The sequence below is a fragment of the Raphanus sativus genome, chromosome 9 (genome assembly GCF_000801105.2).
Source record: "Raphanus sativus cultivar WK10039 chromosome 9, ASM80110v3, whole genome shotgun sequence".
NCBI classification, from domain to species: Eukaryota; Viridiplantae; Streptophyta; class Magnoliopsida; order Brassicales; family Brassicaceae; genus Raphanus; species Raphanus sativus.
In genome coordinates, this window is record NC_079519.1 from 24,106,335 (window position 1) to 24,119,030 (window position 12,696).

At 39.4% G+C, this 12,696-nt stretch overlaps 4 protein-coding genes and 1 long non-coding RNA gene across 7 annotated transcripts; 1 reads left to right on the forward strand and 4 right to left on the reverse strand.

Annotated features, from left to right (window-relative positions):
- The first annotated feature begins 172 nt into the window (after positions 1-172).
- On the forward strand, positions 173-2,557 carry LOC130500170 (uncharacterized). Its single transcript, XM_056994920.1, has 2 exons — positions 173-2,150; positions 2,253-2,557. Exons 1-2 carry the CDS (start codon positions 173-175, stop codon positions 2,555-2,557), a joined length of 2,283 nt encoding a protein of 760 aa, XP_056850900.1.
- A 1,277-nt stretch (positions 2,558-3,834) lies between these two features.
- On the reverse strand, positions 3,835-5,639 carry LOC130500171 (uncharacterized). Its single transcript, XM_056994921.1, has 5 exons — positions 5,475-5,639; positions 5,307-5,375; positions 4,712-5,110; positions 4,345-4,603; positions 3,835-4,274 (listed from the first exon to the last, which is right to left on the reverse strand). Exons 1-5 carry the CDS (start codon positions 5,637-5,639, stop codon positions 3,835-3,837), a joined length of 1,332 nt encoding a protein of 443 aa, XP_056850901.1.
- Positions 5,242-6,961, reverse strand: LOC130500172 (uncharacterized). The gene is made up of 2 exons (XM_056994922.1): positions 6,092-6,961; positions 5,242-6,007 (listed from the first exon to the last, which is right to left on the reverse strand). The coding sequence occupies exons 1-2, from the start codon at positions 6,959-6,961 to the stop codon at positions 5,831-5,833; spliced, it is 1,047 nt and encodes a 348-aa protein (XP_056850902.1). The 3' UTR covers positions 5,242-5,830.
- A 1,187-nt stretch (positions 6,962-8,148) lies between these two features.
- LOC108827368 (uncharacterized) lies at positions 8,149-10,137 on the reverse strand. Of its 2 annotated transcripts, none has more exons than XR_008938635.1 (2): positions 9,518-10,137; positions 8,149-9,395 (listed from the first exon to the last, which is right to left on the reverse strand). It is a non-coding gene; the product is annotated as an uncharacterized LOC108827368 (long non-coding RNA). The 2 variants fall into 2 exon arrangements; XR_008938634.1 differs by having other exon boundaries at positions 8,149-9,406.
- Positions 10,138-10,340: 203 nt separating this feature from the next.
- Positions 10,341-12,350, reverse strand: LOC108827363 (F-box protein At4g00755). 2 transcript variants are annotated; one of them, XM_018600745.2, is made up of 6 exons: positions 12,200-12,350; positions 11,852-11,992; positions 11,361-11,765; positions 11,136-11,269; positions 10,923-11,041; positions 10,341-10,825 (listed from the first exon to the last, which is right to left on the reverse strand). In XM_018600745.2, the coding sequence occupies exons 2-6, from the start codon at positions 11,964-11,966 to the stop codon at positions 10,549-10,551; spliced, it is 1,050 nt and encodes a 349-aa protein (XP_018456247.2). In that variant the 5' UTR covers positions 11,967-11,992; positions 12,200-12,350; the 3' UTR covers positions 10,341-10,548. The 2 variants fall into 2 exon arrangements, with proteins under 2 accessions (XP_018456247.2, XP_056850134.1); XM_056994154.1 differs by having other exon boundaries at positions 11,852-11,973; positions 12,200-12,318.
- Between the last annotated feature and the right edge of the window lie 346 nt (positions 12,351-12,696).

Genomic DNA, 12,696 nt, shown 5'->3' on the forward strand with positions numbered 1-12,696 from the left:
TTTCCTAAATCTAACCTAAAAATCTTGGAGAATATTTTCTTGATATCCCACGTTTTCCTCCTCCTCCCACGATCCCCTTCTCTTTGTTTTTTTTGTGTTTATCGCAGCTTTCTCTTCTCTCTTCTCTCTTTCTCTCTTCTCTCTTCTCTCTTTCTCTCTTCTCTCTATCAACATGGTTCTAGTATATGTCAAATCTGGTGAATGGATGTCTAGTTCCAGCGAGGAGTGGAGTTTCGTGGTAGACAAAGACAGGCGTGGTCGAATGGTGACATTAGATGCTACAACTCTGTTGGAGCGGCTCAAGATCATGGTGTGTGAGGATTATGGCGTGGAACCTAATTCTGTTAATGTTGAGTTGAGTTATGAGATGGTGAATCAGAGAGGGAATCCTCCCATTATCATCAGCAATGATCGACAAGTAGCTAACTTTATGGGCTATGCGAAGAAGGGTTTAGGTCCTACCTTGTGTGTCACGTTCTCTAGTAGTGGTGTGAATCAAAAGGAACGAGTCAACATCGATTTGAATAAGGAGCCGTGTGATTCAAGTAATATTGAGGATGAGGAAGTTCCTGAAATAAATCCAGCAGACTTTGTCAAAGCGTCAAAGGAGCCTTGTGATACAAGGAATGAGCAAGTCGCTGGGGATGGTTGTGGTGACGAAAATGGAGACAGTGAAAACAAGAGTTTTCAAATCCTTACTGAAAAGGATGGTAAATCTTTGCGCCCAGATTTTGTGAAGAAGGATCAAATTTTCAGAAGTAAAATGGTTCTTAAAGCAACAATGGAGATTTGGGCGATGAAGCATCATTTTGATTACACTGTTAACAAATCTACTAGAAAGTGGTGGTACATTCGATGTAAGGATAGATTGTGCAACTGGGCTGTGCGTGCAGGATGTCTGGACGGGTCTACATACTTCATGATCAACAAGTGCGAGGGAAGACATACATGTGCTCCTTCGAAGAGAAGCAAGTTTGGGAAAACAGCATCGGCAAGAACAATTGGGAGTCTGATACAACATCGATTTGATGATTCAAATGAAGGCCCAAAATCAAACGAGATCCTTCAATTTATGAGAATGGAGCACAGTGTTGAGATCACTTATTCGCACGCTTGGGAAGCTCATGAGTTTGCAATAGCAGCTGTTAGAGGTATACCAGATGAAAGTTATGCTAAAATACCTAAATATTTGCATATGATCAAAGAAGCTAATCCTGGTATGCATACTCACTATGAAACTGTTGACGATGGGAGATTCTTGTATCTATTTATGTCGTTTGGGCAATCAGTTAGAGGATTCTACAATACAATGCGTAGGGTGATCGTTGTAGATGGAACGTTTCTGAAAAATAAATACAAAGGAGTTCTACTTGTTGCTACTGCTGTTGATGGTAACTATAATCTGTATCCGTTAGCATTTGGAGTTGTTGATTCAGAGAATGATGATTCATGGGGGTGGTTCTTCAGACAATTGAAAGAGGTTGTTGCTGACTCACACGACTTAGCTTTTGTTTCGGATAGAAATTCATCAATCGCTAAAGCTATTGCCACTGTCTACCCTCGATCAGCACATGGAATTTGCATTCACCACTTGCTGACCAATGTGGTTAAACATTTTAAGGAGAAGGGGTTGACTGCCTTGGTCGAACAAGCTTCAAAGGCATATAGGTACACTGAATTTCAGGAACGTATCACCGAAATTTTTGATATGAATCCTGAGCTCGGAAGATATCTACGGGAGGCTGATGTGCGAAAATGGGCTCGTTCTGTCTTCCCTGGTTCCAGGTATGACATTAGGACCACAAACCCCGCAGAATCCATAAATTCACTTCTGAAAATACCTAGAAAATATCCGGTTATTCCTTTACTGGATAGTATAAGAGAATTCATGACTCGATGGTTCTACGAGCGTCGCCTGTTAAGCTCTAAACATCTTGATCCTTTAACCGTTAAGGCGGGAAAAAAGATTGATAGGAGAATTGTGAAGGCAAAAGGATTTCAGGTTTACAAGATTGACAACTTCAGATCGCTTGTGAAAGGAGACAAGTATGATTGTCATGTTGATTTGCGAAGAAGAACATGCACATGTGGGAAGTACGATATAGGAAAAATGCCTTGCAGACACGTCATTCCTGCAATTTATTCACGAGGTATAGAAGTATAAACACATGAACTTAGGACCAATTTAATGTTTTTTGGGAGCTTGAGACCTATTTATTTACCTTATTTATTTATCCAAATTTTTTACGCAGGAAGGGAAGTACACAGTTTTACTGATGATGTATACACCACTGCAACGTGGAGAAAAGCCTATGAGGAGTCCATTAATCCAATAGCAGTCCCAGAGTCTGACTGGAATGTCCCAGCAAAGGTTAAAAGTAAAAAGGTGTTGCCACCAGATTCAAGAAAGAATGCTGGTCGACCCGTGAAGAGAAGGTATGAAACAGTAGAAGACAAGATTAAAGCTTCTCAAGGATCAAGCAAGAATAAAAAGCACAAGTGCAGCCGTTGTGGTAACGAAGGACACAAGAGGGGAACTTGCGATTTACCCATTTAGCTTTTATGTGTGTTCTGTTTTTTTTCTTATTTCCCTTGAGACAGATGGATCTTTGATTTAGAAAAAAGTTGACAATTTGTTTATGACAATCTCGTATTTCGCCCAATATTGGTTCTGTTAGATGTTTATCACCAACAAAGAAGAAGCAACATAGTGTAGAACTTATTTCACAAAATAAAACAGAACAAATTAAGGTCGCACATGACCATCATGCATAGTTAAAGTAGATGAAGATCATCACCAAACAACACAGAAACAAAGCTTTTAGGATCCTTAACTCGCTAATGCATTTGATGGTCTTCTCTTGGCAACGTGAAACAACATCTTCCATCTCAACAATTTTACTCTCATGGCATTTCAGCCTCGTCTCACAAGCTTGCATTGATCTCTGAATCTCGGAAGTGTCGACGAGCAGCACGTCAAACAGTTCCTGGAAATCTTCAACCTCCTCAACAACTGACTCATCAGTCCACTTGAACAGATGGGTTTTGTCCTTCATCAAAAACATCCAACAGTTAGTAAGATTAAAACGAGGACACATATCTATAAGTACACGACTTACCATCTCAGATCCCATCGGACAACAATGGAATAATCTTCTCGGATTTTTCAATGTTTTCGAAGTGAAACGACTCACTTTCTCACCGCACTTGCATCTCGTGGGAATTCCACGTTGTCTCTCGAGTCGATCTGTTGAATAGGATGAAGAATTGACCGAAGACATTATTCACTCGATCTCCAGTTTTTCGCCTCTGTATTTCTCTCTCTCGATGAAGAATGAGGAAGAAAAATAGAGTAGGTCAAAAATTTAGCCAAAACGACGCCGTTTCATACTCCTATAAGGTGTACTATATCTAAGGCATATCAAAAAAAATAAGAAAAAACCCACAAAATCATCATCGACAATGTAGATCAGAGTTTGGTTAGGAGTTGTTAGTGTTAAGAGTTTGGTTAGTGTTAAGAGTTTGGTTAGGAGTTGTTCACGGGTTATGGTTTAGAGTTTTTTTAGGGTATATTTAGGTTATCATCTTATGATTTACTAAGGTTAAGGGTTTATTTAGGGTTTAGGGTTTATTTAGGGTTTAGGGTTTATTTAGGAAAAAACAATAATTAGACACATGTTCCATAAAAAATCATAACCATAACCCCTGTTATAATGGTCAGATAAATCCGCCAAAATAGAATTTTCGCACATGTTCCTAAATACATTAAAAAGCTAGAGTTTTACCACACAGAGTTTTACCACATAATTATAGCCTAAAAAAAGCAAAAAAAAATCAGTCTTCTTCAAGGTCAAAGACCTCAGACCTCTCCCATGCTGAAGGCACATATTGAGTCATAACCTCAGCGAAAATGGGATCTTGGGTAGCCTCCCATAATTCCACACCAATCTTTTGTCTGCAACCCTGGTTGATTTCGTCATCCACTAAGCTGATGTCGACACCAAGCAGTAGGCACTCCAAGTGTTTGAGTGCGTATACACCGCAATCACAACATGACTTGTTCAATCTCTTCTTCATAGGGACTTCCACAATAGTATATGGTGACAGGAGTTGCTTCTTCTGTCTATCAGGTGGTGCAACGGCCTTCACTATCCTAGGAATCATGTGAGCAAACTTCTCAAGGAATTGCTTATTCTTATTCCTTCTCCCACCGCAATCAAAAGCTTCCACTTTTCTTTCAATGATGTTTACGGTGACAGCAATCCAGTGATTACCTGCAATGGACATAAGTAAATTTAAGATCAGAAAAGAGAACATGGAAGTGTAGAGGACAAAGTTGATTACCGTTCACAAACAACGGAAAGTATAGACGATCAATATCAACGCCCCAAACTAGATTAGTCCGCCCATGAGACGGAAGTTCTCCTCTCCCGTAACCAAGAAGAAACTCAGGCAATTGGTAAGATTTCTTGTCAGGGTGGAACACATTGTATGCGGCGTTGAGTTGGAGGTTGAAAATAGCGGACATGAAAGCAACACGGGTTGGGCCCCAACGTCCCAAAGATGTGTTAACTCGCCATATAAACATATAAGCATCCATTTCCTGAACATTGAAAATTTAAATAAACTCAGCACCGAGGAAGATATATCCATCAAATTAGCAAAAGAAAGAAATCATTACGTCGTTTCCAAGCCATTTTCCAGCACATACTATCCTTGTAGCTACAGTCGAATTGAAGATTGTAGGACCAATTTGCAAAGGTATGGGATTCATAGACCATTGCGTGAATCTGTCCCATGATTCTTCAGAGAAATAATACAGTTGCGACTCAGGAGAATCATCTTGTGGCAATGGTGTATCACTAAGCTGAGGTCCTTTGCCATTTCCTTTAGACCATTTCTTCCACTGTGACGGAGGTGGTGTCTTGTCTTTAGCTTGTGAACCTCGCGCTGTAGTCATTGGAGTCCACCAATCTTCTTCCTTATCTGTCTGAGATGGATCAACTTCGGGCACATGCGAAGCCTGAGAAAGATTTTCAACGCCTTGAGTACCTATCCCTCGAAAGATATCATCATCTTGACTGAATTTAACTGGACTCGCAAATGCTTCCTGTAAAACACAATGGCAAGACACTTACATAAATATCTTAGTACAAGTTCACCACCATTACATAACAACACAAAAATAACACCACATATCCATCACATTAATAAACCATTACATAAATATCTTAGTACAAGTTCACAACCATTACAAAAATTTCAAACAAGACACTTACACATCAAGCACACATCCAAACCGAGACCTTATAAAACACAACAAAATCCAGGCCGATATCATATAAGACAATAACACAAACAGACACCGAAACCATCTAATAAACAAGAGAAAAAAACATTGCAGAGATTGGCGAAGATTAGAGTTTCTTTATCCCTCGTGTGGACCTCCTCAACGGTGGTTGGCTCGTTGTTGCCTTGGACGGTGAAGGCCCTCCATGCTCAACTTCAACGCTTGCTTCTTTTCGGGAAGCAATGAGGTCCGACTTCATTTGCTCAAATGTCTCGGACATCTGTTTCTGTAGCCTCTTTTCCATTGCAGAAAAGTTGTCTTCAAACAACTGTGTCACGAAAGCTTTCATGTCTTCGTTAAAAGGCGCTTGCGTTGGTGCACTAGAGAGAACCTTATGCTTCCTTTTTTCCATACCACGATCAGGGACCCTCTTCTTACCCCTTCTTGATGTAGAGCTTAGGTTATTTGATCCTTGTGGAGTCTCGAACTCTTCCTCACTCTCAGCTGCTTCAACATTCGATGGTGCGTCATCATTAAGATCTAAAGAAACCTCAGTTTCTTCAAATTCCAAATATGCTCACTGAAGTCATGCTTAGCTCGTATCAACTCCATCACAACATTGATCCTGTCATCCTCGACATCATCATCTCTGCGAAATTCCTGACTTTGGATTACAACCATATTCCCTTCCCATGAGATGTATGGGTAGCTGACATCCTACACAAGAAAAGTTATGAAAGTTAGATCCTAAAAACTCATTTCAAGCCGCATGGAAGAGTCATTTTAAATACAAAAAATTACCTCTGCTGTAAAGATTTGCTCCAGCCTATTGATCTCATCATATGAAACCTTTGCAGCTCCCCTCCAGTTGATGCATCTAGGACCATTAGCAAAGCTTTTGTCCAGTTTCTTTCCACAAAGCTTCCCAATCTTTGGTACAGCTTCCATAGCCCAAATCTGCAAGGCGTAGGAGAATCCATCTAACACATAACTTGTTGTCTTCTCCTTAAGTTTGTGACGGTTTTTGGCTATCGAACTGCAGAGAAGGTCGTAAGCCGCAACTCCCCAAGGATACTTCCGAAACTTCTCGAGATCCATGACCAGTGTGATGTATTTGAGGGGTATATTGGCCTTCTCATCTCTCGCCAAAACCACACAGAGAATGATGGCCAAGTAGATCAGTCTAATGCGATCTGCATTCTTCCACTTCATCACAACTACCTTGTCCTTATTCCACAAGTTGAAGAGTGTAATGGATTCATCTTTCCTCTTCAAGACCTTGCTCCAGAAACCACCGTCATATGCATAGTCTTCTAAGTCAATCTTAAGTGAAAGACTAGTCCTGCACTCAAACCCGGTCACTGCGTGGAACTCTTGGAGTGAAAATCGATGTGGCCTTCGCGCGAAAACAAACCACAGCTCGTGCATCATGTAAGTCAGAAACTCCCTGCACAAGATGCTGTGTATCACTCTCGCGGAGTAGCCAAGACCATTCTCATGAAGCTTGAAAACCTGAGAGAAAAACGGATCTTTCTTCACATCAGCAAACTCCTTTGGTATCCACTTCTCGAACTTCTTGATAATGTAGTCGATCCTGCAGTTGTTATTGATCTGAGTTACTTGGGGCTCGTCGCCCTCATTAAAAATCCTCTTTGGTAGCTCCTCAGACATGTCTACAAGGCATGAAAAAATTGTTAGTTCAACATGTAAAAATTATCAACATCATCAGACAAATAATGAGAGGAAAATAAACACAATCAAAGAACAAAAACTCTACATAACAATTGAACAAAAGCTACACAGATATATAAACAATCTGCCAAGAACCAAAGCTACGATTCTTTATATGTCACTCGGACAACAATATCTCAACAATCGGACAACAACGAGTACAAGATGTCAAGTGAAGAACAAAACCGAAGAACAAACCCGAGGAACAAAGTTCAATCAAAGTTGTCAAGTGGTGTCAAGTTGTGTACTAGATGATTAATTAACCCGAGCAACAAAGTTCAATCAAAGACATCAAAACAACAATTGAGATATAAGCAATCGGACAACAACAAGTATTCAAGTGAAAAAATTTCCATCAAAGAGAGTAGGCAAATCGCAAATCAAAGACAAGTCCTTTAAAATTGATTTTTCTTTCCCTCAAATAATATTAACTAACCCGAAGACAAATCCGGACAAACAAAAAAATCGAAGTTGTGTGAAAGATACTAGGCAAATCGCAAATCGTGTAAGATGAGAAAGAAAAGAAGTAATCAAATACCTTGTGAGTTGGAAGACTCGGATTTTCTCTTCATTGATAACAGATGAAGAAGAAGACCACAAGAGATCGAAGAGGAAGACCACACAAGAGATCGAAGAGGACGAGCACAAGAGATCGAAGAGGAAGATGAGGTTTAAGAGATTAGGCAAAAGAGATCGAAGGGGACGATGGGGATGAGGTTCAGTGAAGAATCGCCATTGAAGGGATCTCCACGGATGAGAAGAGAAGAAGTCGATGAAATTAGGGTTGGGAAATCCCTTTTCCCCTTTTGTCTTTTCTTTTAACTTTTTTTTTAATTTTTTACTATTTTCACTAAAGTTAAAAGTATTATTTTGATTTTTACTTATTATTTTGATTTTTAATATTTTTATTTCGTAAATCATAAACAAAATTTATAAAAAAAAAAAATTTAACTTAATTACTAAATAAAGGGTACTATGGTATTTATAGAAAATGAAAATCCTATTTCCCCAAAAAATGTTCTAAAAATCCTATTTCCCCAAAGCTAAGATGAATGTGTCTTTTAAATTCAATTTGCTCTAAATTATATGTTATATGATCGCAATAAACAATCAAACGAAACCACAAGTTTACAAATAAATAAAAATATTCCTGTGATTTTTAATTTTTTTATGGCTTCAAAATTCATTCTTTCTTTCCATAAAATATGATCGTTTCTTAAATAATCTCACTCCGCGCAGGGCGCGGATTATCACCTAGTAAGTTATTATTTCGCAACACTGGCAACCTCTACAACACACAGCAAGGGAAGGAGAGAGAGCCTAGGGCCAAAATGGCTGGAGAAGAAGCTTTCAAAAACCGCTCATGCACCTCTCTGATTCTTTAACAACAGAAGCAAAGCCACAATTAATAGAAAAACCTCCCACTCCATTCAGATACTCTAAACCTCCACATCTGAATCTGATTCAGGCCACACATACTTGACGTCTGCAAGACGCCGGTGCAGAAATTTCAAGAGCTGTTCGAGGTTTCTCATTGGCCTAAACGTACTTTGCCCCGCCTCTGCTTCCTTCTCATCCGTTTCTTGCGGATCACTGTAACTCAGCACCTTCAACCCGAACTTTCCTGAGTCATCCGGATCCGCCACCTGAAACGATTTTGCTAGTGATCTTCCCATCACTTCCACATGCGACACACTGCAAAAACTAATGTCAAAGTCATAAAGCATTAAGGCATGTAGACCCATGTATGCTTTATGACTTTGACATTAGTTTAATCGCTGAATGTTGGGGTGTCACCGATTCTATCTCTTTCGTAGAGTGTCTTCAAGATGCTCTCAGCTGGGAAATTGTCAGTGCTAGAAGCCATAATGGCATCTTCAATAAAGCTTTTGATATGAGAGGATGTGCATCTTTTAGCCAATAACACGCATAAACCTTGTGATCTCTCTCTCTAGTAGCCTTGTTGTATCATCAATGAGACTGCTGCTTGACCCAGCTTCATTTATATCACTGCTTGGTTCTATTATACGATCCACGCTAGTTAGGATGTTGAAGAACTTCAAGCGCCGGTTCTTGGAGAAACTGTACTTAATCCCTGCAAATGCAAAACCCAACATTAAAAAAGATGTGACCTTTTTAATTAAAATCCACCATAATACTCAAAAGTAATTAAAATCGAAAAAGAGCAACATAATACAGCTTTTGAAAGGAGCCATGTGCTCTCTTTCAGGTAGCCTTTTAATTAAAATCCACCATAATACTTATCCTCCATGAGACTGCTGCTTGGCCCTAGGGATTCTTCATTACTTGTTTCTAGTATACGGAACGCTAGTTAGCTGGTGGACAACTTCAAACACAAGTTCTTGGAGAGACTCTGCTTGATCACTCCAAAAAAAAAAATGTAAAAAAAATTATAATCCACCATACTCAATTTAGAGTAAGAAACATTAATAATAATCATAATAAAAGAAGATGATTTTGAGAGTATCCTTTTACCAAAGTGTCGCCAGGAGCGTGAGACAGCCACTTGTCCGGACAAGATCTGATGGGTCATCAAGACAAGAAGGCATGGCTAAAGACATGTCCCTATCCAGATTGTTTACGAAAACCATCCTGCTTCGATCAAACTATAATTCAATCTAGCTAATACAAGCAGTTGATCGCTTGCTGCGACAACTTCATCACTAAACAGTGCTTTGGTTTAAAAAATTGAATAATCGAAACTAAGCATAGATCTGATGGGTCAAATCAGATAAGATAAGCAGAATCGAAGGGAAGACATCTTTAACCGAAAGTTTTAGTCCTGTCTTTTTCCACCGCTTTAGAAATAAGTGCTTCTTTTTTTATAAAGAGGATGTGAAATGTTGACAAAAACTAAAGATAAAAAAAGGTTCCACAACTAAAGAATGTGAATTTAGTCACCTTTTTTTCTTTTCAGTTAGAATATTAAAATTTGCATGAATTAATGATATAGTAATAATAGTATCAAAGAAACCTGAGAAGATGATAGAAGAAACTAGTTAAGCTTAATCTACTACTCTAGCCTTGTCAACGCATCTGTTATACACTCTCTTAAGTTTATTTGAATCTAAAAAAATTGAGAACAAAGCTTTGGAGCTTGCCTTGTGTGTTGTGTCCGAGATAATCTGGACCCAATGTCATCTTCCCATCTTTAGTGATATTTGTTCTTCGAGGTGCTTGCTTTCGTCCTTCCTTCGAATGGCCGCATTAACTTTTGAGGAACTCAGCTTTCACCAACAAACAAGAAACGTTGTTTCCTGAACTATACTGACAATATAGTAGCGATGAGATGCTGATACACAAGAAACTAGATGAGAGCTACTATAAGTATGCAAGCATTTTCGTAGCTACCCAACGCATCATAGTGATAGTCGTCAAGTCACATACTCTCATGTAAACTCTCTTTTACGTTTATTTGCTCACAGTGAATCTCTTGATTCTTTTAAAAACAGAAGCAAAGCCCACAATAGCTAAATAAATAGCACCTCACTCACTCCATTCACACACTAAACCTCCTCCTCCTCATCTGACTCATAATAATCAGACGCCGCGTACTGGACGACGTCCGTAGGATGCCTGTGAAGGAAGTCCACGAGCTGTTCAAGGCGTCGGTTTCTCATCGTCCTAAACTCACTTGGCCCGGCCTCTTCTTCCTTGTCATTCATTTCTTGTGGATCACTGTAACTCAACACCTTCAACCCAAACTTCCCTGACGACTCATCCGGATCCACCACCCGGAAAGATTTTGCTAATGATCTTCCCATCGCTTTGACATGCGTCACACTGCAGATGAAAAACCAATCAACAAAAAACGTACGTTCAAAGTCATAAAAGCTTCAAGGCATCATCTACTAGAACAAGAAGTACGTAGTAGTGGTACCATATGTAGTATAAATCATCAGCGTCACATCTCTGAACTCGACCTAGAAACTCGACTAGCAAATACCCACCAATGCAAAGAACTGGCTCTGGAAGCTTAAACTTCTGCAATCGATTTTCCTAAACCAGACAATAACCAAACAACAGTTCAGGAACAAGATTTTGGTATAGCACATGCTAAAGACAGAGGCAATGACTTATATAACACACACACCTGAGCCAGGGCAAACTGTGGTGAAGTGTAAGCCCATACATAGTTGTTTTTATCTTGTGAATGGTTATTGAGGTGACCCAACCGGAAACGAACATAATGTGAAGAGCATATCGGTCTACCGGGATAATAATAAACTATAGAGAAAAGAACCAAGGAAGCAATATAGCCAAATCAATTAGAAGAAGAAAAACAAAAGAGGATGGGATGGGGATGGGAATCATCAACCTTGGAATGGGTGGATGCTGAGTTGAGTAATGAGACACAAGTCAGCCTTCAACTTGTAAAGAAGTGTTTCGGGAACCGAAGGGTTGTGGTGTCCTGCACTAGACCAGTAGGAAGGTGTGCGACCAACTCTATCTCTTTCGTCGAGTGTGTTAGAGATGCTCTCTGCTGGGAGACGATCAGTAGAAGACGCCGCAATGGCATCGGCGATACAGCTTTGGATAGGAGAGGATGTGCATCCTTTAGCTAATAACGCATAAACCCTGTGCTCTCTTCTTCTTCTTCTTGTATCCTCCTCCTCCTCCTCCTCTTCATTGATTGTTGTTTCCTCTTCTAGTACACGATCCACGCTGGTTAGCTGGGGGAACAACTTCAAGCAAAGGTTCTTGGTGAGACTCTGCTTAATCACTGGCAAAAAAGCAATCATAAATTCAGAGTAACAATTTCACATTGAAGAAGAAAGCAATAAAGGATAGCATCTTCTTCTTACTCACCAAAGTGTCGCCAGGAGCGAGAGACAGCACTGGCACGGACAAGATCTGATGGATCATCTAGACAAGAAAGAATGGCTAAACACATGTCCCCATCTAGATTGCTCACGAAATCCATCTTTGCTCTCGATTCAAACCTCCCCCCTACACACAAAAAAAAAACTTTTACATCAGAAACTGAGTTATACGATCGGATGATCTCTTGCGATTACTTGAGCAATTGACAGAAAAAACAAATTAGTAGAATTTCGATAAATAGAAACGAAGGATGTGGACTAGGGGAAACACAATCGATGAAAGATTCAATCAAATGTAGAATCAAAAGCATGAAAAGGAAGCAAAAATGTTCACCTAAGTTCTTATCGATTGCCAGATAAAGAGTCAGTTGAATTGGTAAGTTCGAAGACAACTAATAAGTTCAACGGATTCCTTCACGTCTTCTAAGTCGAGAAAGATTCGTTTACAGAAGACGACCGAGAATTTACCGGTGTTTCCTAATAATATATATCCAAGGCTCATGTATTTATGGCCCAAATCCAGCCTAAAAACATTTATTAATTAAATAATACTTTAGAGCCCACCGTGCTTCGCCAAACGCTATTTAAACACTGCAATATTTTTGATCTAGTGTAGTGTCGAAGAAGTGTTGAAATTGTATCATTTGATTAAACAAGAAAAAGAAACAAAAAGAAAAAAAAAAGAACAAGAGAAGTGTGAAAGAAACAAGAGCCAACAAAATCAAAGGAGAAGTCAAAGAACTTGTTGGAATGTTTAGACTTATCTTGTAAACTTAACTCTAGACAAGTGAGAATGGTTAGGTTTAAAGTCTAAATATATGTGTATAGTAG

Coding starts and splice junctions, on each gene's coding strand:
- LOC130500170 (XM_056994920.1), top strand. CDS start 173: ATGGTTCTAGTATATGTCAAATCTGGTGAATGGATGTCTAGTTCCAGC. Junction 2,151..2,252: donor TCCTGCAATTTATTCACGAG/GTATAGAAGTAT, acceptor TTTTTTACGCAG/GAAGGGAAGTACACAGTTTT.
- LOC130500171 (XM_056994921.1), bottom strand. CDS start 5,639: ATGAAAGCTTTCGTGACACAGTTGTTTGAAGACAACTTTTCTGCAATG. Junction 5,111..5,306: donor ATTTTGTTGTGTTTTATAAG/GTCTCGGTTTGG, acceptor TGTGTTTTACAG/GAAGCATTTGCGAGTCCAGT. Junction 4,604..4,711: donor CGACTGTAGCTACAAGGATA/GTATGTGCTGGA, acceptor TTCAATGTTCAG/GAAATGGATGCTTATATGTT.
- LOC130500172 (XM_056994922.1), bottom strand. CDS start 6,961: ATGTCTGAGGAGCTACCAAAGAGGATTTTTAATGAGGGCGACGAGCCC. Junction 6,008..6,091: donor AGCAAATCTTTACAGCAGAG/GTAATTTTTTGT, acceptor TTTCTTGTGTAG/GATGTCAGCTACCCATACAT.
- LOC108827363 (XM_018600745.2), bottom strand. CDS start 11,966: ATGGATTTCGTGAGCAATCTAGATGGGGACATGTGTTTAGCCATTCTT. Junction 11,766..11,851: donor TCGCTCCTGGCGACACTTTG/GTGAGTAAGAAG, acceptor CTTTTTTGCCAG/TGATTAAGCAGAGTCTCACC. Junction 11,270..11,360: donor CAGCATCCACCCATTCCAAG/GTTGATGATTCC, acceptor TTTTCTCTATAG/TTTATTATTATCCCGGTAGA.